This window comes from Mobula hypostoma, chromosome 7 (assembly GCF_963921235.1).
Source record: "Mobula hypostoma chromosome 7, sMobHyp1.1, whole genome shotgun sequence".
Classification (NCBI taxonomy): domain Eukaryota; kingdom Metazoa; phylum Chordata; class Chondrichthyes; order Myliobatiformes; family Myliobatidae; genus Mobula; species Mobula hypostoma.
In genome coordinates this window covers 55,675,148-55,700,579 of record NC_086103.1, presented here as the reverse complement: position 1 = coordinate 55,700,579, position 25,432 = coordinate 55,675,148, and the positions used below count along the sequence as shown (strand labels likewise).

The 25,432-nt window shown below is 40.1% G+C and overlaps 1 protein-coding gene across 4 annotated transcripts in view; it reads left to right on the top strand.

Moving 5' to 3' along the window:
• The window catches only part of cdhr2 (cadherin related family member 2), a 152,924-nt gene that overhangs the window by 103,418 nt on the left and 24,074 nt on the right, over positions 1-25,432 (top strand). For all 4 annotated transcript variants that reach the window (XM_063053444.1, XM_063053446.1, XM_063053445.1 and 1 more), the window contains 6 exons: positions 8,816-8,885; positions 10,171-10,788; positions 14,786-14,857; positions 17,373-17,422; positions 23,003-23,160; positions 24,851-24,953. In XM_063053444.1, the coding sequence (XP_062909514.1) occupies positions 8,816-8,885; positions 10,171-10,788; positions 14,786-14,857; positions 17,373-17,422; positions 23,003-23,160; positions 24,851-24,953 (1,071 nt within the window). The remainder of the gene's footprint in view (positions 1-8,815; positions 8,886-10,170; positions 10,789-14,785; positions 14,858-17,372; positions 17,423-23,002; positions 23,161-24,850; positions 24,954-25,432) is intronic.

Below are 25,432 nucleotides of genomic sequence, written 5' to 3'. Positions count from 1 at the left end.
GAGTTGTAAAAGAGCGCCTGAAGGCTTTATGTGTCAATGCAAGGAGCATTCGTAATAAGGTGGATGAATTGAAAGTGCAGGTTGTTATTAATGATTATGATATAGTTGGGATCACAGAGACATGGCTCCAGGGTGACCAGGGATGGGAGCTCAACGTTCAGGGATATTCAATATTCAGGAGGGATAGACACGAAGGAAGGGGAGGTGGGGTGGCGTTGCTGGTTAAAAAAGAGATTAACGCAATAGAAAGGAAGGACATAAGCCGGGAAGATGTGGAATCGATATGGGTAGAGCTGCGTAACACTAAGGGGCAGAAGACGCTGGTGGGAGTTGTGTACAGGCCACCTAACAGTAGTAGTGAGGTCGGAGATGGTATTAAACAGGAAATTAGAAATGTGTGCAATAAAGGAACAGCAGTTATAATGGGTGACTTCAATCTACATGTAGACTGGGTGAACCAAATTGGTAAAGGTGCTGAGGAAGAGGATTTCTTGGAATGTATGCGGGATGGTTTTTTGAACCAACATGTCGAGGAACCGACTAGAGAGCAGGCTATTCTGGACTGGGTTTTGAGCAATGAGGAAGGGTTAATTAGCGATCTTGTCGTGAGAGGCCCCTTGGGTAAGAGTGACCATAATATGGTGGAATTCTTCATTAACATGGAGAGTGACGTAGTTAATTCAGAAACAAAGGTTCTGAACTTAAAGAGGGGTAACTTTGAAGGTATGAGACATGAATTAGCTAAGATAGACTGGCAAATGACACTTCAAGGATTGACGGTGGATATGCAATGGCAGGCATTTAAAGGTTGCATGGATGAACTACAACAATTGTTCATCCCAGTTTGGCAAAAGAATAAATCAAGGAAGGTAGTGCACCCGTGGCTGACAAGAGAAATTAGGGATAGTATCAATTCCAAAGAAGTAGCATACAAATTAGCCAGAGAAAGTGGCTCACCTGAGGACTGGGAGAAATTCAGAGTTCAGCAGAGGAGGACAAAGGGCTTAATTAGGAAGGGGAAAAAAGATTATGAGAGAAAACTGGCAGAGAACATAAAAACAGACTGTAAAAGCTTTTATAGATATGTAAAAAGGAAAAGACTGATAAAGACAAATGTAGGTCCCCTGCAAACAGAAACAGGTGAATTGATTATGGGGAGCAAGGACATGGCAGACCAATTGAATAATTACTTTGGTTCTGTCTTCACTAAGGAGGACATAAATAATCTTCCAGAAATAGTAAGGGACAGAGGGTCCAGTGAGATGGAGGAACTGAGCGAAATACATGTTAGTAGGGAAGTGGTGTTAGGTAAATTGAAGGGATTGAAGGCAGATAAATCCCCAGGGCCAGATGGTCTGCATCCCAGAGTGCTAAAGGAAGTGGCCCAAGAAATAGTGGATGCATTAGTGATAATTTTTCAAAACTCGTTAGATTCTGGACTAGTTCCTGAGGATTGGAGGGTGGCTAATGTAACCCCACTTTTTAAAAAAGGAGGGAGAGAGAAACCGGGGAATTATAGGCCGGTTAGCCTAACGTCGGTGGTGGGGAAACTGCTGGAGTCAGTTATCAAGGATGTGATAACAGCACATTTGGAAAGCGGTGAAATGATCGGACAAAGTCAGCATGGATTTGTGAAAGGAAAATCATGTCTGACGAATCTCATAGAATTTTTTGAGGATGTAACTAGTAGAGTGGATAGGGGAGAACCAGTGGATGTGGTATATTTGGATTTTCAAAAGGCTTTTGACAAGGTCCCACATAGGAGATTAGTGTGCAAACTTAAAGCACACGGTATTGGGGGTAAGGTATTGGTGTGGGTGGAGAATTGGTTAGCAGACAGGAAGCAAAGAGTGGGAATAAACGGGACCTTTTCAGAATGGCAGGCGGTGACTAGTGGGGTACCGCAAGGCTCAGTGCTGGGACCCCAGTTGTTTACAATATATATTAATGACTTGGATGAGGGAATTAAATGCAGCATCTCCAAGTTTGCGGATGACACGAAGCTGGGTGGCAGTGTTAGCAGTGAGGAGGATGCTAAGAGGATGCAGGGTGACTTGGATAGGTTGGGTGAGTGGGCAAACTCATGGCAGATGCAATTTAATGTGGATAAATGTGAAGTTATCCACTTTGGTGGCAAAAATAGGAAAACAGATTATTATCTGAATGGTGGCCGATTAGGAAAAGGGGAGGTGCAACGAGACCTGGGTGTCATTATACACCAGTCATTGAAAGTGGGCATGCAGGTACAGCAGGCGGTGAAAAAAGCGAATGGTATGCTGGCATTTATAGCGAGAGGATTCGAGTACAGGAGCAGGGAGGTACTACTGCAGTTGTACAAGGCCTTGGTGAGACCACACCTGGAGTATTGTGTGCAGTTTTGGTCCCCTAATATGAGGAAAGACATCTTTGCCATAGAGGGAGTACAAAGAAGGTTCACCAGATTGATTCCTGGGATGGCAGGTCTTTCATATGAAGAAAGACTGGATGAACTGGGCTTGTACTCGTTGGAATTTAGAAGATTGAGGGGGGATCTGATTGAAACGTATAAGATCCTAAAGGGATTGGACAGGCTAGATGCGGGAAGATTGTTCCCGATGTTGGGGAGGTCTAGAACGAGGGGTCACAGTTTGAGGATAGAGGGGAAGCCTTTTAGGACCGAGGTTAGGAAAAACTTCTTCACACAGAGAGTGGTGAATCTGTGGAATTCTCTGCCACAGCAAACTGTTGAGGCCAGTTCATTAGCTATGTTTAAAAGGAAGTTAGATATGGCCCTTGTGGCTACAGGGGTCAGGGGGTATGGAGGGAAGGCTGGGTTCTGAGTTGGATGATCAGCCATGATCATAATAAATGGCGGTGCAGGCTCGAAGGGCCGAATGGCCTACTCCTGCACCTATTTTCTATGTTTCTATGTTTCTATGTCATCAAAAACCCTGGCGAACTTCTATAGATGTGTGGTGGAAAGGAATCTGACTGACTGCATTACAGCCTGGTATAGGAACGCCGATGCCTTTGGGTGGAAAATCCTACAAAAGGTAGCAGATCTGGTCCAGTATATCACAGATAAAACCCTTCAACAATTGAGGATATCTATTGCAAATTTTGCCATAGAAAAGCAGCATCCATTATCAAAGATCCTCACCATCCAGGCCATGCTCTTTTCTCACTGCTGTAGAAGGTACAGGTGCCTCAGGACTTGCACTAGCAGTTTCTTTTTAAATCTTTTTATTAAATAAGTATACAAAAAGGTAAGCCATATAGACACATACATTGTTAGAATATAATAAAATTACAGAAGATATTAATACAAAAAAAATACTACAAACAATGTAATTTAAACATAACATACCAAGGTAACATAATAGTATACTAATTTTATATATATATCAATGGAGAAAAAGAAAAAAACCCCCCCAAAAAAAACCCACCGTGCAACTAACTAAAAGCAACACAAAGCAATGGGCTAACTTGAAACCAAACAGAGTTAAACTTAAAATCACGTCCTCAATCCCGACCTCCATTAAAAACAGTGAAAAAAACAAGAAGGGTGCACTAGCAGTTTCAGGAACAGTTCCTACCCCTCAACCATCAGGCTCTTGAACACAAGGGAATAACTACACTCATTTAAGGACTCTTTTATCTTGTTATTTCATGCTCATTATTTATTGCTATTTATTTATTAGCTGCATTTGCACAGTTTGTTTACAGCTTACAGCTCTCTTTACAATTACTGTTCTATAGATTTGCCAAGTATGCCTGCAGAAAGATAATCTCAGGGTTGTATTTGGTGGCATGTATGTACTCTGATAATAAATTTTACTTTGAACTTCCACAATTATTCTTACTAACTTTCTTGAACAAGGGAATGACATTTACAACCTACAATCTTCTGATACTAGTCCTGTGGCCAGTGAAGACTCAAAGTTCATCACCAAAGGCAGAGCAATCTCTTCTTTCGCTTTTCATAGTAACCTGGGGTATATCTTGGGGACTTATCTATCCTAATGATTTTAAAGTGTCCAAGGTCATCTTCGTTTTTAACATCACCATATACCAGCATATCAGCCTGTTTTATGCTATCATCACATTCATCAAGGTCTCACTTATTGGTGAATATGGAAGCAAAGTATTCATTAAGGACCTCCCCTACCTGCTCCAACTCCAGGCACCAGTTTCCTCGTTTACCCATGATAATCCTATCCTTACTCCAGTTATCCTCCTGTTCTTCAAGTATTTGTAGAATGCCTTGAAGTTTTCCTTAATCCAACCTCCAAGGCTATCTTGTGCCCCCTCCTAGCTTTCTAAAGCTTCTTCAGCTTTTTCCTGGCTACCTTATAACTCGCCAGAGCCCTGTCTAGTCCTTGCTTCCTAAACCGTAAAACAGTTGTGCATTTAGTTCCATACCTCAGGTTTTCCACTCTAACCATACAAAATAGTTGTCTTCATGAGAATGCCTTCTGAACATTGTAACAGAAGCTCCTTCCACCACCTTTTCAGCTGGTCTATTTCACATCCTTATAACCATCTGTGCAAAAAGAGTACTTCCCACTTTCCTCCTCACTCAGTTGTCAGTTACTTGGAAACTCAAGCTGTCGACCCTATTGTCAAAAGAAGCAATTTCCTCCAACTTATTCTACCAAACATTAAGAATTTTCAAATTGGCCTGAAGATTCTTTCCTTGAAAGAGAATAAGTTACAGATTCTACAACATCTTTATGCAATTAGATTCTTTAATTGCTAGTCACATCATGGTAAGCCACCTCTTTTTTTTTCTTTCCAAGTCTTTGCCATAATTCCTAAATTGTGGTACCCAGCACAACAAAACACAGCTGAAGCCTGATTTACTGGAAATACATAGCTTACTGTTCTTGCTTTAGTTATTAGGCCTCCTTTTTACACAACCAAAGAATCCTTAAGCACTCTTACCCACTTTACAGCATTGTCCTAGGATCACCAGGCAATTCTGCATATGTGACAGAACATCCCTCAAGCTTTCCATCTGCATCAAAATTGTCTCATTGACATTGTTCTTCCTGTTCATATTTCTTTCAAGTACACCATTTCTATTTCTTAATGTTAACATATTCATGACATCTGCCTGCCCACTTCATTAATCAAAATTATTCTTAAAGTCCAGTACTTTAAAATCTCTTTATGTACAACATAACAAAGTTTTGTTTAGGTAGCAACTGTGCTTCTGAAACACAAATGCAGGTAATTTTTCTATATTTTGTTGAGCAGTGGATCTAATAATTGTTTCATGGAGATTGTGTGGTACTTTTCTATCTAGTCAGGGACTATACTTTTCCAATATAGTTTAGTAATTTACTTAACTGAATTACTACAATCCTTTTAGTCTAAACTATTTCTGTTTTTAAACATGTATTACGAGTTACTTATCAAAACATTTTGTAGGCCCACAATGTAACATTACTAAGTTTCCTTTTTTTTTGAACAAGATGCTGTCCTTCTCTCCCTCTGTCTGAGTTGGTTTGTTACAGCCAAGATTTCTGCTATGTGTGCCCCAGCTTCTTTCAGCAACCTAAACATTTCAGGACCTTGCAACTTATTAACTTCGGAAGATGCCAAAAGACTTGACACTTCCTCTTTACCTATATTTAACCTTTCCAATATCTTTCCTTCCTCGTTCTTTCCTACAATGTTAGTTAGCTTCATTCTCTTGCTTTCGCAAAAAGGTCTAATGATTTTTAGAATAAATAATACAATGGATTTCAGCACAGCTTTACTATAATTTTCAGTTGCAGTTTATTACAATGATGATTCAATGTTTTACATGCAAGTCACAGATGGCTGGTTGGGTCAACACGAATTGTACAAATAGTCCATAAACATCAGAAATGTGGTTGATAGAACTATCCAGCTTCTAATTATGCAGTGGGCAAAGCTATGAGACACATCTAAGCATTTTTGCTTCAGAGTTGGCCCAGGGTCAGTTAAATTTTATGTCTTTCAGATAAAGATAGTAGGATACGGCTGAGCTGAGAGTTTATTTTCAAGAGATGTTGGACTCTTGCTAGACTAATACAGTTTTTGTACAACGTCACAGATTCATCTCCCTTGCCAAAACAGCTATTTCAGATAATCATATAACTTGTGGAATTCAGTTAAGCAGTCAAAAAGATCCCAACATGAAATGGTAATCCCAGTGCAGATTCAGTTCACTCTCAAATACAGTTATACAGGTTGGAAAATGGCTTTTGGCCCAATTTGTCCAGGCCGACTATGTCGCCCAGTGACCTATTTCCATCTGCTCAAATTTGGCTCATAGCCCTCTAAACTTCTTCCTGTAGAAGGCTTTTACATGTTGCTAATGTGCCTACCTTGCAGCTTATTTCAAATGTGTGCTATCCTTTGCGTTGAGAAGCTGCCTCTAATGTTCCTTTTAAACTTCTTGCCTTTAATCCTAGTCTACACCTCGTAAATCAAGTCCCCTGTCACAGAATGCTTTTTGTATTTCTCTTCACGCCATCAGGATTTCTTCAATGCCCTTGACTGGACTGACAGATACAGCACAACTCTCATCGGAACAATAGCCAAGATTGGAAGATAATTCTGATATGTGGGTGGATTTCAATATTCTTACAGATGTCCCACCAGGATGAATCATCTCCAATCTTTTTTGACTTCACTCTGTAATTATTAGGCCCTTTGAGCCCCTGCATGATGTTTATGTGACAGACTTAACCACTCAGTCATCTCTTTGAATCCTGCTTACATGGTAGCTTACAGGCTACTTGTTCATATTAACTCTGCAACAATAATACTTCTTGTAGAATAACTTGTTAACCACACCAATGTGCATACATCCATCTTGTGATGTTCAGAGGTGCAGAACAAAAAATTGCATTTGACATATGGTAGGTTAGATTGTTAGCACTGGCATTCTTGGTCCATAATAGTAATGCGACGTTATCCATTATTATCTGTACACCACGCTCACAAGGGTATGCCACCCTCAGGTAATTCACCAAGTGTAATTCAATTCTTTTTCATGCTGATTAAATCCTTGAGCAGGAACACACTGTTCTGCTTCATCCTCTGTGCACATAAAGGCATCCTGGGCTCTGGAACATCCAGTCAAATCTGGAGACATCGTGGTGTCTGCATTCAATCTTGACTGTCATAGACCTGTGGCTCATTTGTGAAACAGTTTTCTTAATGTACTGATAGAGACATAGAGCACTGCATCACAGAAACAGGCCCTTCAGCCAATCTGGGCCATGCTGAATTGTTATTCTGCCTACTCCTATCTGGAATACCGCCCCCCCCGCCCCCCCAAGCCTCTCCCATCCATGTACATATCGAAACTTCTCTTAGGTGTTGCAGTCGAGCCCTTATCCACTACTTTAACTAGCAACCCATCCACATTTGCACCATCGTCTGAATGAAAAAGATCCTCCTCAGGTTCCTTTTAAATGTTTCACCTGTCACTCTTAACCCATGACCTCCAGTTCTAGTCTCACTCACCCTCAGTGGGAAAAGCCCAGTGGCATTTACCCTCTATTTACCCCTCATAATTTTTGTATGCATCTGTCAAAGTTTCCCTCACTCTCTTATTGTCCAGGGAATGAAGTCCTAACCTAATTAATCTTAGTCCAGTACGCTCCATCTGGAACGCTGGCTTAGAAGCTGGTTCATTGGTGATAACCATAACAAGACAGTATTATCCCAACGGACAATTCATGATTATTCATTAGCTTCTCTGAATATGGCATTACCAGCCTTCTAGTACTGCACGTATACCTACTTGGATTATGATTGGATATATTTTAAGTGATCATTGGAGGAACCTTACCTTCACTGCTGTGACCTATTTGTCTCTGGGCTTGTTACAATAACCACTATCAAGCTAATTGTTGATATCCAGTTTGCTAAATCATATCCTATGATATTTTCCTGCACCATTTTCATAGATTTTGATTCCCTTAATATCCAAAAGTAATCTCTGTTTGGAGTGAAATTAGTGACTTACTTCCAAAGCCCTCGGTAACCTTGCTCTGTTTTATAATTTCCTTTATTTCCTGCACTGCTTAGTGAATTTCAATGTTAAAGGCTCCACTTTTCCTCACTGAAGACCCATTTTTAGTTATTTACCTACTCTTGATGAATCTGTATTACTTTCCTGCACATAGTCGATCCTTTCTCCAATCACTAAAATTGTCCCTCTACAAGTTGGATGTTTTGTTCCTTTGTACCTCATAATTACATTAAGATTAATTATAGTTGACCAGTGAAACATTATGCTGTGATCACTGAACAGGCTCCAGCATTACTTTCTTCCTCAATGGCCCAGATTAAGAAAGTTCCCATGCATGCATTTTCTAGACTAATTCATACTTCCTGGCCTTCATGGTGTTTCTCACCAATGCTGGTTCTGTAGTCTATAAATGTGCTTGAAAATTATAGCGTATAATTGATTTGCTAGGTATTCGGTAACTGGAGTCCTCTTTTCTTACTGCTTTGTTCTATTATATTTACATTTCTCTGAAATTTGTTCCTGCAACTTCATCTCATTCGACAGGTCTTGCAAATGTGAAGAAATTTATAGACTGCCAAACAAAAACTATTTTAGAACTGACTAGGAGGTCCTATTTATTCTCAACAGAAAGAGCAAAATGTTAGATTACTGATTGTCAGCCGCAGTTGAAAAGATGAATGGGGACTGTGGATGGGACAGTGAGTTGGTGTATGGTTGGCTTTATTTAAAGATCAAATTGTTCACTTTTCTAACATGTAAGTATGTTTTTACAGTCATAATGGAAGCTTGTTTATTTTTAACTAATACTTTTTAATGCAGGATATAAATGACAATGCACCTGTATTTGCTGAGTCTGTCTACAATGCATCTGTAATGGAGCACACATTAGGTAAGCTTCTGCTCTGAGAACATATCTGCTTCTGTGCTCACTCCTTCGTCTCTCTTATTGTTCCTTTCTAGTCACATTTTTTTCTTGCTCCATCTCTTCATCTGAATAATCAGTTAAGTATTGAATAATATATTTAAATTTGAGCATCCATACACTTCTGTCATGGGATAATAATAATATATTGGTTTAGAATTTCCTGGCAGCCATTAGCTACCTACATGGCTCTTTGCTTACCCATCAAGGGGTTGGCCACAACAAGCCTCAGACAGACCTGCAACAGCCAGTTGGACCATATCCTGGTTTTGATAAAAACCTGCTGTGAGAAATAACTGATTTATATAGAGAAATGGTAAGATCTTTTAACTTTGGCAAGTAGATCAGTACTAGCAGATAAAATTTGCAGTTAGCTGAGGGAAAACTAGTGAGGAATTAATATTTTTTTTCCATTTATGAAGGTATCTGGAACTTGCTACCTGAAAGTAAAGGCAGAAACCTTAATCACATTTTTAAGATACTTGTATGAATAATTGTCGTGCTATGGCTTACAAGGCTACACACTGGGAGTTAAGAAGGAGTAGATTATGGGGCTGCACCTATGGGAATTATGGTGGATTGAATAGCTTCCTCCTGTGACCTAGATTTCAATGGATCTATAATTGCTTCTACATACTGGAAGCTTTCTCAGGGGTGCCTCTGATTAAGATAGCTAGAGATCCCTGGTTATGTTATCTTTATCTCTGAGTGTAGGAGATCTACTAATTTTAATCAGTCCTAATAAATTGAATCTGTTGGAGTAGTATATTTTAGCTGATCTTCAGTCTAGTTCATGGCATGTAGACAGGTTTTTTTTTACCAGTTTCTTATATAACATCTTGTCATTGACATTGTCAGCATCTGTAAACATAATATTTGTGTTCCGTTCTGTAATTTTATAATTTAATAAGTCATTGATCAGCACTAGATTGCTTATGTAAGTTAAACTGAAGAGAAAGCACCTTCGATTGTTCGGTGATAGTGTACAAACACAGTTTTGTAATAAAAGCCCGTTTCCGTTGACAACCTCATTGAAGATGAAGTAGCTGTACCATTTCCAAATAAATTATTGCACGTTTACTTTTTACTCTTTTTATAATTTACAAACTAGAAAATAAAACATGCACCTGCAGCAAATCCTGTTTATGGAATTAGTGCCCTACTTTTTTTTTGCTTGATAAGTGTGTGAACGTTATCTCCCTATCTGAGGACATATGTTCACTTTCCTTGTTCATTGTTCCCATGTACACAGGAGCCTTTGTGACACTGGTTAAAGCCACTGACAATGATGCTACAGATATCAATAGCCGGGTGATATACCGCATTGAAAATGGCAGCAGAGGAAATTTCCTAATAAGAACCATCCTCGACCAAATGGACCCAAATCAGTATGAAGGAAATATTACCGTTGATCCAGCAATTGAGCTGGATTATGACAAAGGACCAAAGCTTTACACTTTAGGGATCGCTGCCTCAGATTTGGGAATACCAGCTAAATCAGCCTATGCAACTGTTCATGTGAATGTATTGGATATGAATGATGAACCTCCTGTATTAGATCAAGAGTCTATGAGGGATCTGGATGTCATGGAAAATAATGCCACGGTTGGAATAGTGAGAAACATTATTGCCCATGATGTCGACACCAATCACTCACTGATTTATCAAGTGGTTTCAGTGGATTGTAAGAAACGTAATATTATTGATAAGCAATCCAATCTGTCATGCCTGTACTGGTTTGGGCTTTATAGCAATGGCTCACTCTATGTGAATGAATCTTCAGTTATTGATTATGAGGAGTATGATGAGGTCAGAATTACAATTCGAGTTACTGACATCTACACTGAAAAGAATAAACAATTTACTGATGGTAAGCCTGATTTCTAATGTTATGTTAACCTATTCTGCTGTTCTAATATGCTTATTGCACCCTTCTTAGTTTTTGAGAGGTGCACATGGTGTCAGCTTGTTCCCAAAAGAAAGGAGTGATAATTGTAGAGATATACTCAAAGGTTTATGCTGTGTTCTTGCTTCAATGCCACAGAACTGGTGATGAAGTGTAAATTTAACCCTCAAATCTCCTACTTGTAATACCAGTGAAGCTCTGAATTCTCCATCCAATTTAAAAGTAGTCTAGACTTTTAGTGTAACAGAAGTACAAGAGAAAAATCTGAGGGTGGAAATTGAGAAGCAAAACAGGAGTGACACGAAACTGTAGCTGCCCGAAACCAGAGCAACAAACAACTTGCTGGAAGAACTCAGCAGGTCAAGCAGCAAAATGTCCTGATGCAGGGTTTTGACCCAGAATGTCTTACTTCCCGCAGATGCCACTGACCTGTTGATTTCTTCCCGCCGATTGTTGATCAGGATAGAGTCAGGCATATCATCAGCACTCCTAAGAGAGCCACTCCCTCGTTGACATAGTGATCCAAATTTTATCCTACTGTCTGTGTTGGGTTTAATGGTTCACCCTTCTAGTCCTTCTTCTGAGTGTTTCAGTTTCCATTCACATCCCAAAGGTATACAGCCTGGTAGGTTAGATGGTTACTGTAAATTGCCATTAGTGTGTTGCTGAATCTTGGGTAACCAATGGGAATTTGGAGCAAAAGAATTATTAGTGTAGGACTGGTGCAAATGGCTGCTTGCTGATGTGGATTCAATGAGCTGTGGCTCTATGGTTCCCATGAAAATTCTTTTAGATTATGCCAACTCTACGATACATTAAATGCCCAACCAGTTTGTCCAGTAGGAACATAATAGTGTATTAGTTCTGATGCAACACCAACAATTGAGAGGAAATCTAGGCACTAGAAATATAACCTATTTTCAGATATGACTAGAGTCATTAAGTTAATGGCATTTTTAATGTTGACTGAAAGTGGATCAGGAAAGGAAAATGATCGTAGTGTCCCGTTTTGATTAAATTGGACTATAATATTTTAAGAAGGAAAGAATGGATGTGCATTGATGATAAAGGGAATATAAAGTGTGCATGTTATTGATATGCAGAGCAATATGGTTGAGATCAATCCCATGAGGTTAGAGTGCTCAAGGTTTTAATACGAAACTGATTCATTAGTTGTATATTTCTATATGAGGAAGAGAAATGAAAGAAAAATGCAAAGATTTGTGGATAACTTAACGGACTAATAAAGTAAATAAAGTTAAAAGCCCATGGTATTACAGGAAGGATTCCAGCATGGATAAAGCAGTGGCTAATTGACAGGAGGCAAAGATTGGGAATAAATGGAGTCTTTTCTGATTGGCTGCCGGAAACCAGTGGTATTCCACAGGGGTCTGTGATCGGACAGCTTCATTTTACACTATATATCAATGACTTGGATGATGGTATAGAAGGCTTTGTGGACAAGTTTGAGGATGATGCAAAGATAGGTGGAGGGGTAGGCAATGTTGAGGAAGCAGAGAGGCTGCAGAAGGAGTCAGACAGATCAGGAGAATGGGCTGAGAAGTGATAGATGGAATACTGTGTTGCAAAGTGTATGGTCATGCACTTTGGTAGAAGAAATAAAAGTATAGGGTATTTTCTAAATGAAGAGAAAATTCAAATATCTGAGGTGCAGAGAATTGGAAGTCCTTGTGCAGGGTTCCCAAAAGATTAACTTGCAGGTTGAGTCAATGGTGAAGAAAGCAAATGCAATATTAGCATTTCTTTCGAGAGGACTAGAATATAAAAGCAAAGATATAATGTTGAGGCTTTATAAGGCACTGGTGAGGTCTTACTTGGAGTATTGTGAGCAGTTTTGGGCCCTTTATCTAAGAGAGGTTGTGCTTATGTTGGAGAAGGTTCAAATGAGGTTCGCAAAAATAATTCTGGGATTTGAAAGGCTTATCATATGAACAGAGTTTAATTGCTCTGGGCCTGTACTCAATGGAATTCAGAAGAATGAGGGGGGAATCTCATTGAAATTTATCGAATGTTGAAAGGCCTTAACAGAGTGGATGTGGACAGGAAGTTTCATGTGATGGGGGAGTCAAGGACCAGAGGACATGGTCTCAGAATCGAGGGGCGTCCGTTTTGAATGGAGGTGAGGAAGAATTTCTTTAGCCAGTGAGTGGTGAATCTGTGGAATTCGTTGCTACAGGCGGCTGTGGAGGCCAAGTTATTGGGTATATTTAAGGCAGAGGTTGATATATTCTTGATTAGTCAGGGCATGTAAGGTTACAGGGAGAAGGCAGGAGATTGGGGCTGAGAGGAAAATTGGTTCAGACATGATGAAATGGCGGATTGGACTCAATGGCCAAATGGCTTAATTCTGCTCCTATATCTTATGGTCTTATGATTAGTTTACTTTGCAGATAGCAATGATGCAAGGCATTTGCAGTTTAACTTGCAGGAACTTAACCACAATAATCTGCATACATTCTGAGGTGAATTTTTTTTTTTGTCATTGATTGTTAGAGGATGCTTGATTTCCATCAATAATTGGTTGAAAATAGATTGACAGTTATTCACGTTGAAATGTTCTCATAGATAACAAACCAGCAAGTAAAAACAGCAATTTTAATGAACATTTTAAACGATTTACAGGGCAAGAAATAAAAAGTGAAATGTCATGTAAAAAATTTAAATAAAAGCTTTACTTTTGAGCTCCAAACCCGGGGCTGGATAGCAGATTATCTGAATGTTACGATTTTCAAATGTTTATCTGAACAAATTACAAATGAGACGAATAAGATTAAATTTTGGAGCCATAAAGTTTATGAAGCAGCAATTATTGTTTAGTGGGCTCTAAATCTCAATCATTTTTCTTACATTTTCAAGATGCTTTCAGAGTGAACAGTCTATAAGTACCTGAAGTTCTGACTAGAGCTCTGATTTTTAGAGTGGTTGCTGAAGATGGCTTTAAATCAATGTTCCCTGAGGCAGAGTAGGGATTCACTGACAAAGATGTCTAGATATTTGTATTGAGCTGTTAATGTGATCCCTTACTTGTCATCAGTTTCACAATGTAAGAAATGTCATCCTTGCGTATGTAAAACTGAGCAAAACAATTATTTGAGGAAATGTAATTAATGCACTGATTGGGACAGAGAACAATAAACAGAAGTGTTTTGGAATGACATCATTGAGATGATACATTGACAGAAGGGAAGAGGGCCAACAACGTCATCGCCCACCCCGCTCACGGACTGTTTGTCCTATTCCCATCAGGGAAGAGGCTACGCGGTATCCATGCCAGGACCACCAGATTCAAAAACAGCTACTTTCCCCAAGCAAAGAATCAACACCTCCACCCATTAACCCACCCCTCCACACCACTGCCCCCCCCCCATCACTGCTCTATCGTTTTCCGTCAGAGTCATCTTATGGTACAGATATTCTTTGGTCTAGTGTCTCTTTATGGATGTACAATCAATGTACATATAAGTTATCTTATACATTTAAATTAATTGTATTTATTTTTATTATTGTGTTCTTTATCTAACTGTGTTTCTTTTTGCGCTGCATCATATCCAGAGTAATAACTATTTCATTCTCCTTTACGCTTGTGTGCTGGAAATGACAAACAATATTGAATCTTGAATCTTTTCTGATGTTACTGGCATTCCGTAAACATTATTGTCAGTGATACTGCTATTTGATTGGAGATCCTTATAAAATCGTTATACATGTGATTTGGTTATGATTTCCTGAATTACCGTACACGATTCCTGACTGAATGCTCACTCAGATATTCATCTTATTGGCCTCTAAGCTGAACTTTTAGAAATAATGGTATTTTAATTACATCTTGTCGAGTGTATTTGAGATCCCAAATATAAAGCTTTCTTTATGGAATAGTTAATTAGATAGTTTGTAGTTATCCCAGAGCATGTCAAATTTTAACCTTTTTTGTTATGAATAGGCACACTTACCATCAATATTGTGGATGGGAATGACAACCGTCCTGTGTTCCTTGCCTTTAAGAGGAAGTCTGGTATGTGTCCCTGTCATAAAATAGCGTTGTGTAATGAAACTAATTGCTCGTGATACATTTGCTAATTCATTAATTTTTCTGCTGTTGTAATCAATATAAGATTCTGTTATCAAAACTGAGGTGGGGGACTGATGTAAAAGAATGTTTCCCCCCCCCACACCATGGTATCCTATAACTCTGCTGAATCCGACTAAACATGTTAATTAAACCCATATGCCACTGGCACAGGAGTAGCAATGACATGAACTCAATACACAGCTTGTTCTTATTCTGGAGAATAACTGTGCTGGCATGATATTAACATATCAGTTAATTGTTTTTTCACTGCCTTCTCATTTAATTGGCTTCTAACAGTGAGGTAAGGTTGCTGATAATTATCACCTTGGTTGAAGGCGGAAAGGTTGCAATGAGGGATCATTGCCAATTAAAACCCATGCTCAATTTTCCCTCCCACTGCAGAAAAGAAAACTTGAAAAGAAAATAGAATTTATGCCATGCAGGCAATCTATTTGTGCTGCTTTACCTTTTCTAAGTGTAAATTGTATTCCATCTTTACAGTGCTATAGAGGACTAGCTACTAATCATGTCATTTATTAATATTATCAGTTATATTGATTCAGATGTGGGTAATTCTGTTGCACGACTTATTCTTGCCCAACTTTCTTGATCTGAAGATGCTAAAAGTCAAGCACACACAATATGAATGGACAACTGATTGCTGTTCTCAGCTTCTTGGTCACCCAGAAATCATATCTAACCACAAATGGGATTGCTCTAGTTGACCCGTTTCTACCTGATCTTTCCCCACCAAACCTATCCCTTTGTATCTCAACTCTATTCTGCTTCCCCTTGCCTAGTTCATTCTTATCTACACCATTTTTACAACTTTCATATCCCTGGGTCCTGCCTCATCTTTACCATGGCCCTCCAGTCTCCATATAACTCCATCCTCCATCAGAAAGCTCTTGGGGTTCCTGATTCTTTTTGAAATAAAGACATAACTAGTTTGTCTCCACCCATATTCTTCTCCACCTATTCTTGAGTTCAACAACTTCTCTTTCCATTCTACAAACCAAGCGTGGCCACTTGTCACTTGAAATATACCTGTCTTTTTGTTGGTTAACTGGAACAGTTTCTGTTCCAAACCTATTCTAACACGTCTGCTGACTCCTTTTCTGGTACTTCAGCAGTGGCATAGGTACAGCTTTCTGCACATCAATTTTATCATCACCTCTGCCACCAACTTCTATCTGGCCCTCAAATTCACCTGGACTATTTCCAACATCTCTCTTTTTTTCTCTTGATCTCTGTCTCTATCTCAAAAGAAAAACTATCCACTGGAGTCCATTAAAATCCATGAACTCTCACAGCTGTCTTGGATGTACCCCTTCTTACCCTGTAAGATGCCACCCCCATCTTTCTGTTTCTCCACCTCCACTGTATCTGTTCTCAAGCTGAGGCTTTGCACTTTAGGATTTCTGAATGCCCTCCTTCTTCAGAAAAAGCAGCTTCCCCTCTGCTTCAGTTGATGAAGCTCTCGTGCAGTTTCTGCGTGAACACTCTCAATGCCTCCCCCAACCACTTCTGAGAAAGAACTGAGATAGAGCATCCTTGGTCTTCAGCGTTCGCTCTTTTACATCCGGCTTATCTTCCTTTGCTACTTCTGCTAGCTTCATCAGGTTTCCAAAACCAAATACACTCTCACAACTGCCACAAACAGCCCTTCAGATGAGGTTCATGTCGCCTCCTTCAACCCGGCATATTGCATTTGCTGCTTGCAATGTTGGCTTCACTATGAGTGTACTCCTCAGAATACCTAGTCTTTAGCAACCATTTTACAGAGTACCTGTGCTCTGATTGTATGTCTTTACAACTTACATTCACACACTGACCTATTTGTCCTTGGTCTCCTGTGCTGACAAACTGAGGCGAGATGCAAACCAAACAAACAGTACCCCATTTCCTGCTTAAGTAACCAACAGCTCATTGGTAGGAGCATCAAATATTCCCATTTCCTTCGTGCTCCTTTCTCATTGTCACTAATCCCCCTCAAGGTCTCTCTCCAAAGTTACCTGGACACATTATCCTCCTGTATCTGGTTCCATATGCCCATCATCCATATATGTATCTACCTGTGTTTTTTCTTCCTTGGTTTACCATTCTAATCCCTGCCCTCATATGTCCACCATTCCTCCCCTATCTGGTTTCAACTATCACCTACCAGCCTCTGTCTAACTCCTCACTCTTGTTCCTAACATACAGGATATTTCATTTCCCCTCTACACTCCCAGTTCTGATGCAGGTTCTCAACGTGAAACATTAACCATCCATTGGTCTCCAACAGATACTTGGCCCACTGAGTTCGTCCAGCAGTTTTTTTTTGCTTCATATATGACCCTTGTACTTTTAATATCCAGAGTGGGGGTTGGAGGCTGCTGGTATGCACTTGGAGAAATGACTACACTTGAAGTTCTGTGATATTAATCTTAAACATACACTTTGTTTCTCATTTCAGTTATCGTGGCAGAATTAGCAACAACTTCTGCTGCAGTAACAACAGTTCAGGTAGGTCAAAGTTGCTGTGAGAGTTCTTAGATTTTACAGATTTAGTGAGTACAAGTAAGTATCGTTGCTAGCCTGGAGGTGATACTCAGAATCAAAATCAGAATCAGATTTAACATCACCGGCATATATCATGAAATTTGTTAACTTTGCAGCGGCAGAACTGAACTGAATTGAATTGACTTTATTACTTACATCCTTCATATACATGAAGAGTAAAAATCTTTACGTTATGTCACTGTCTAAATGTGCAATGTGCAATTTATAGTAATTTGTAATAAATAGTATGTAAAACAGGACAGTCAGTATAACATAGAAATACAATTGTATCAGCATGAATTAATCAGTCTGATGGCCTGGTTGAAGAAGCTGTCCTTTATGCTTCGGTACCATTTCCCAGATTGCAGCATCTGGAACAGTTTGTAATACAGGTGACTTGGATCCCCATTGATCCTTCGGGCCCTTTTTACACACCTGTCTTTGTAAATGCCCTGAATAGTGGGAAGTTCACATCTACAGATACGCTGGGCTGTCTGCACCACTCTCTGCAGAGTCCTGTGATTGAGGGAAGTACAGTTCCCATACCAGGCAGTGATGCAGCCAGTCAGGATGCTCTCAATTGTGCCCCTGCAGAAAGTTATTAAGATTTGGGGGTCCATACCAAACTTTTTCAACCATCTGAGGTGAAAGAGGTACTGTTGTGCTTTATTCGCCACACAGCCAGTATGTACAGATCATGCGAGATCTGCAATACATGATAATAGAGCAAAAAATGAAAACTGAATTACAGAAAGTGCATATTATGTTCATGAGTTCAATGTCCATTCAGAAATCAGAGTGCAGAGGGGAAGAAGCTGAGTCACTGTGTGCCTTCAGGCTTCTGTACCTCATTCCTGATAGTAGGAATGAGAAGAGTGTATGTCCTGGGTGGAGGGGGATCCCCGCCTTTCTGAGATGCCCCCCTTGAAGATGTCCTGGATACTACACTGGCTAGTGCCCATCGTGGAGCTGACTAATTTTACAATTCTCTGCAGCTTACTCAGATCCTGAGCAGTAGCCGCACCCTCCCCTCACCCTCCATACCAGACAGTGATGCAGCCAGTTCAAAGGTTCTCCACAGTTCCTCTGAAGAAATTTGCAAGTGTTTTTGGTGACAAGCCAAATCTCCTCAAACTCCTAGTGTACCATAGCCTTCTTTATAGCTACATTGATCCGTTGTGTTCAGGTTAGGTCCTCAGAGATACTGACACCCAGGATTTGAAAATGCTCACTCTCTCCACTTCTGATCCCTCTTTGTGATTGGTGTGTGTTCCCTTGTCTTTCCCTTTCTGAAGTCCGCAATCAGCACCATACAGTTTGAAACTAATCTTGATTTAGAATGAGTTTGTATCCTGACAAGGGGCATTTCCTTTTGTACAAGACTTCTCCATGCCTGATCTGCAATCTACCAGATACAAAACCATACCTAGTGTTTACTACCTACATTAGTATGTACTTATTTTTTTTAAAGACTGAGAGATTACACCATATTCCTCTAAAATTGATAACACAGAAGCCCAAAGGAAGAGTGGCCATTTTTTCTAATCTATTATATTGAATTACAATGCTGCTTTTGACTGACATCAAAAACTGTGCATTTAAATTTATTCTATGCTATATTATGATCTTCACATGCAGTGTTTTTTGATGTGAGCGTGTTTTCACATTGACGATCATGCAAATTTATACAAGTATTTTAATTGACCTTAAGCATCTCTGCATGAGGAAGATTGAAAGGAAAATCTAAAGCTATTTTGAGATTATACTCGTCTCCGCTCAGACGGTATGAGGAGTAAATACTGGAGTTGAGTGAGGTTGAGTTTAATTGATAAATGAATAAAGATTTTTTAAAGATTTGCCTATTGCAAACAATGATTTAAATTTCATTAAAATACTTCTTTAATTGTTAATATTTGTGCCCAGAAAGCATTACTTTTTCAACAATATGCAAATGGAAATTGTTTCTTCACTGGTGTGCAATGCAGTTTTTCTGATTTCTGGGTGAAATTTACACCATATTGGAAATTCATTTGGTCATTCCTTGTTGCAGATGATGCTCATGGTGTCAATTATCTTCCACATGAATGTCCACTAAATTACATCATTTTCCTGAACAACACTTGTTTGGACCATTTGATGGAATTAGGCCATGTGGCATTGAAGTTAACCTGCTTTGGATATCTTCAGTCTACTTCAATTTTAATAATGTTGCTTGCTGTGCAGCAACATGTTATAAAGGGATCCATCCGGCACAGGTCACAACCTAACAGTGGAATTTGACTTGGGTATGCTCCAATGTAATTACCAATAAACCTTTGTGTCCTATCATCTGTGACCATCCAAGCCACAGCTTTCCAAATCTCGTGATCAGTTCCTAATCCCCAGGAATAGATATTCCAGCTCAGATCCCTAATATCAGTGACATGCCTTCACCTGATTATCAATCACAGGATCCCAGTTACCTACGCTCAGTCAACTGACCCTTGAGCTTTGCCTCTCCCTCTGCCTCTCAATCCCATTATTTCCATGGAAACACCTATAGTATAGAACTACCTGACTCATCACACAAGGGAGAGGCCTTTCCTTGTTTAAAACTAATCTGGGAAACTAACACCTTTGACCCAAGATGCCAATAAACTTATGAGTACTTTCCATGACTAAGTTGTTTGTTGACAAAAACTTCCGCAACTTCAAAGTTCAAAGTAAATTTATTATTAATGTATATGTTACCAGTAACTACCTTGAGAATTAGTGTCTTGCAGGCATTTGCAGGAAAAATTAAAAAAAGGAACAATAGAAGTTACAACAAACTATACATAAACAAAGACAGGCAAACAACCTAAGTGCAAAAGAAATAAAATGTGCAAATATAAAACAATATTACTGAGAACATGAGTTGTAAAGAGTCGAAGAAAGTACATCTGTAGGTAATGAAATCAATTCGGTGTTGTGGTGAGTGAAGTTATCCATGCTGATGCCTCTCTGACTGGAAGCCTATGACTAATGGTTTGCCGCATTGTTGGAGTCCATTGTTGTTTGTCATCCATATCAACGAGCTGGATGATAATTGACAAACAGGATCAGCAAGATTGAGGATGACACCAAGATGGGGAGTTTGTTTAGTGGACAGCAAGGGAGGCTATCAAAGTTTGCAGCGGCATCCGGATAAGCTGAAAAAATGGGATGAAAAATGGCAGATGGAATTTAATGCCCACAGGTGTGAGGTGCTACACTTTGGGAGGACCAACCAGAATAGGTCTTGCACAGTGAGTGGTAGGGCACCGAGGAGTGTGAGAAAAAACCCCAGGAGAATCTGATAGTGCATAACTCCTTGAAAGTGGCGTCACAGATAGATAGGGTCACAAGGAAAGCTTTTTACCTGGTCCAGGCAACTTGCCTGTGAATCTATTCTGCACCCTCTCCAGCTTAATCTCATCCTTCCTATAGCATAGTGATCAGAATGGCACATAATACTCTTGGTGCTGCCTAATTAACAAATTGAGGGCTTCAACTCCAATGCTCAGTGCCTGGACCAATGAAGGCATGCATGCCATATGAGTTCTTCACCACTCTTGATTTGGCAGTTTCAGGGAATTATATTGTTGTACCATGAGATCTTGCTGTTCAATAATACTCTCCAGGAACCTATCATTCATTGGGTATATCCTGGCATGGTTTTATTTCCAATGTATCACTTCTCACTTCTTGGAATTAAATTCCCTTGCCCACTTTCCCTGGTGTTACCATAAGTAATCTTCACTGCTACTATACTGTCAATTTTGGTGTCGTCTGATAATTTTCTAATCATGCTGCTTGCATTCTCTTGCAGATCATTAATATACAGTAATGTGACAAGCAATAAAGAAACTAGCACTCTGCTGGTCACAGCTCCAACTTGAAAAGAAGTTATTGCTTGCAACACTCACAACACGCTGGAGGAACTCAGCAGGACGGGCAGCATCCGTGGAAACGATCAGTTAACGTTTCGGGCCGGAACCCTTCGTCAGGATTGTAGAGGGAAGGGGCAGAGGCCCTATAAAGAAGGTGGGGGGAGGGTGGGAAGGAGAAGACTGGTAGGTTCCAGGTGAAAAACCAGCAAGGGGAAAGATAAAGGGGTGGAGGAGGGGAAGCGGGGAGGTGATAGGCAGGAAAGGTGAAGAAAGAATAGGGGAAAACACAATGGGTAGTAGAAGGAGGCGGAACCATGAGGGAGGTGATAGGCAGCTGGGGGAGGGGGCAGAGTGACATAGGGATAGGGGAAGGGAGGGGTAGGGAATTACTGGAAGTTGGAGAATTCTATGTTCATACCAAGGGGCTGGAGACTATCTAGACGGTATATGAGGTGTTGCTCCTCCAACCTGAGTTTAGCCTCATCTTGGCAGTAGAGGAGGCCATGTATGGACATATCTGAATGGGAGTGGGAAGTAGAGTTGAAGTGGTGGCTACTGGGAGATCCTGTCTGTTTTGGCGGATGGAGCGGAGGTGCTTGACGAAGCGGTCCCCCAATCTGCGTCGGGTTTCACCGATGTAGAGGAGGCCGCGCCGGGAGGACTGGATGCAATAGATGACCCCAACAGACTCACAAGTGAAGTGTTACCTGTCCCTACACCTCCTCTCTTGCCACCATTCAGGGCCCCAAATAGTACTTCCAAGTGAGGCAACACTTCACTTGTGAGTCTGTTGGGGTCATCTATTGCATCTGGAGCTCCCGGTGTGGCCTCCTCTACATTGGTGAAACCTGACGCAGATTGGGGGACCGCTTTGTCGAGCACCTCCGCTCTGTCCGCCAAAACAGACAGGATCTCCCAGTAGCCACCCACTTCAACTCTGCTTCCCACTCCCATTTAGATATGTCCATACATGGCCTCCTCTACTGCCATGATGAGGCTAAACTCAGGTTGGAGGAGCAACACCTCATATACCGTCTAGATAGTCTCCAGCCCCTTGGTATGAACATAGAATTCTCCAACTTCCAGTAATTCCCTACCCCTCCCTTCCCCTGTCCCTATGTCACTCTGCCCCCTCCCCCAGCTGCCTACAGCCTCCCTCATGGTTCTGCCTCCTTCTACTACCCATTGTGTTTTCCCCTATTCTTTCTTCACCTTTCCTGCCTATCACCTCCCTGCCTTCCTTCCCCCACCCCTTTATCTTTCCCCTTACTGGTTTTTCACCTGGAACCTACCAGCCTTCTCCTTCCCACCCTCCCCCCACCTTCTTTACAGGGCCTCTGCCCTTCCCCCTACAGTCCTGACGAAGAGTTCCGGCCCGAAACATCGACTTACTGTTTCCACGGATGCTGCCCATCCTGCTGAGTTCCTCCAGCGTGTTGTGAGTGTTGCTTTGACCCCAGCATCTGCAGATTATTTTGTGTTTAGTTACTGCTTGCATCATCAAGCCAATTTTATGTCGTGACTCAGTAATACCAGATGAACCTAATGTGTGTACAGCATTGAAAGGTCTTACTGATACAGCCACTGGAGCTGCTATTAAATTTAATTTGGGCTACAAATTAGCTGGGAATTAATTCTAAGTTTCTCTTGACAGGCAGTTGACAATGACACTGGGATAAACGGTGAAATTTATTTTGTTGTGACCCAAGTTCTATTCATTTTTTCGGATGGCCAGCCAAGCAAGGTATTGCCAGATTTATTTGAAGCTTCGAGAGCAACCCTTATTAATGGTGAATACACAGCCACTATCAGGTAGTCATTCTTTGTTACTTAATGGTAATCTGTAGCGATACTGTACAAATGTAAACTTACAGAAAAGTATTAGTAAGAGATCTGGGCATTCTCCTGATATGAAATAACATGCATCAGATTTTCTGCACTTGGTCCTGAAACTAATGAATTACAAAATAGGTGGTCAAAGATATGGTGCCCTTAGAACTCTGCTAAGCTTTGACCACGATACTTATGCGTAGCATTAGCTGCAGCAGAAGTGGTAAACTCTGTATTACTTTGGATCTGTTCACTTTGGCAAACAAATTTAACTTATAAGTTTGGGACAGGATAAGTTAGGTGCTGGTTATGGAAGTCAAACAGCTGTTCATCTAAATGATTTTCTTAGGTTTGTTTTGCTTTTCCCTGCAGGCTCACAGATCCAGGAAGACTCTTTTACTATTCCTAGAAATGTATTTATCTTTTGTCGATCGTAACATTGCTGGTGCTGCAGAATGATATTGTATGAAAAGAGGCCATTCTGTCCATTGCCTCTGTGTTGCCTTGTGATGGATATTCACTCTCCAGAGTTTGAGAGATTTATTGCCAGCCTTAGCTTTCTAGCACAGCAGCATGACCTTTCCAAAGGGTCAGAGATTTTTTTTTATATCAAAGTTTACAGTGACGTAAACATAAGATAATGATGTTATGTTGATTGGCCTACATCAAACAAGGCAATTGTAGCTAAGTTATTTCCATGATTGTGATCGAGATCAAGGAAGGCTGCATACCAGACCTATTTTGTTACTTAGCACATCAACCATGATCATTGGTATGATCAGTCAATAGTTGGGATATTTGTATACCTAGAATCAGCCCTTTCAGTACTAGTTTTGGGTGTCTGGGTTCTCTGTCCCCAGAAGCTTTTTGACCATCCGTGTTAAGTTACTTTATCCCAGAAAAGGTAAAAACATCACATACAAATAATTTCAACTAGTAACAAAACAGTATAAATGTTAGAAAGCATTGTTGATTGCTATTCCCAAGGATGACAAGTAGGATGACAGAAAGATGTAGTGACAGAAATAAGAACTAGGATTCATTTTTAAAACTTTTTTGTGACAGACAATGTATTCACCTGCAACCTAGTGGTATGTTCTTTTAGTTTGTAAGAATTGTACCCGTGTTTGGAAATCCTTTGTAGTTTATAAATCTCTGGCAGTGTTAAATATGTGTTAAGGACTACTTATTTAAATTTAAATGTGTATCATTAAATATAAAATAAACTGTGTTTAATCTACTTCATTAACTGGAAGTATCTCCTCCTTGGTCGGGAGTGGGGGCCCACAACTCAAGCAGTGGGTATCTGCAGCTCGACCTGGCTGCAGACAGGGAAGTTAGCAAGTTCTTGAGGTGTAGGTGGATACAGTGTAACCTCCCTATAGTGATGATACACATAGATACCAATAATGGATAGGGCTTGAAATCTCCTTTCAGTTTCGGGCTTTGTAGACAGCGAACTCAATACCACCACAGCCTCTTTCAGAGAGATAGCCAGTTAGTCCCAGTGCTCTTTTCCGGAGCCTAATTAATTTTGTTATGGAGTAAACATTAATTCCTTTTTGATACATTTTTGAATTTTCCTTGTCCGATATCTAGACCTTCTGTACAGAGGTCAAGGGTGTTTTCTGGAAATAAATATTCAGAATAATTTATTGTTGTTGTTTTACAGAATTAAATCTTCACTGGACAAAACATTAAAGGGTCAATATAATGTAACTATAAAAGCAAAAGACAAAGGAGATCCCAGCTTATCTGCAACAAGTTACTTAGATGTAAGTGTAATAAAGATGACTTATTTTTGTTATTCATTTATTTAAATCAGCAAATGTCCCGGTTGATGAGCTAATGTACAGAGCTGCTAGTTCGATCAGACAAATAGAACAAGAAGCAAAATAATGTACCAACTTCAAAAATCTCTTTGATATCAGTGCTAGTTTATGAATTGTGACAGTGACAGGTTGAGTCTGACACTGTGTGAACATTTCATCATAGCTTTTCTTCCTGTTAATCTTTTACTTAATAATGGGTTTGAGCTGGAAGTGAAAGATGATATAATGGACAGCCATGCGTTAATCCCACGCCAGTAGAAAGCACTGTTTAAATTCTAACTCTACATCTCAATTTGGATGATAACACGCTCTGTGGCCAGGCTTCCAAATTAGATAACCCCACAACATGACTCATTAAAATGCATTAGTTTGGTTCTCTTCAAAAGATACCATGACTATAAGAGAGACCAATTTGCTGGGCA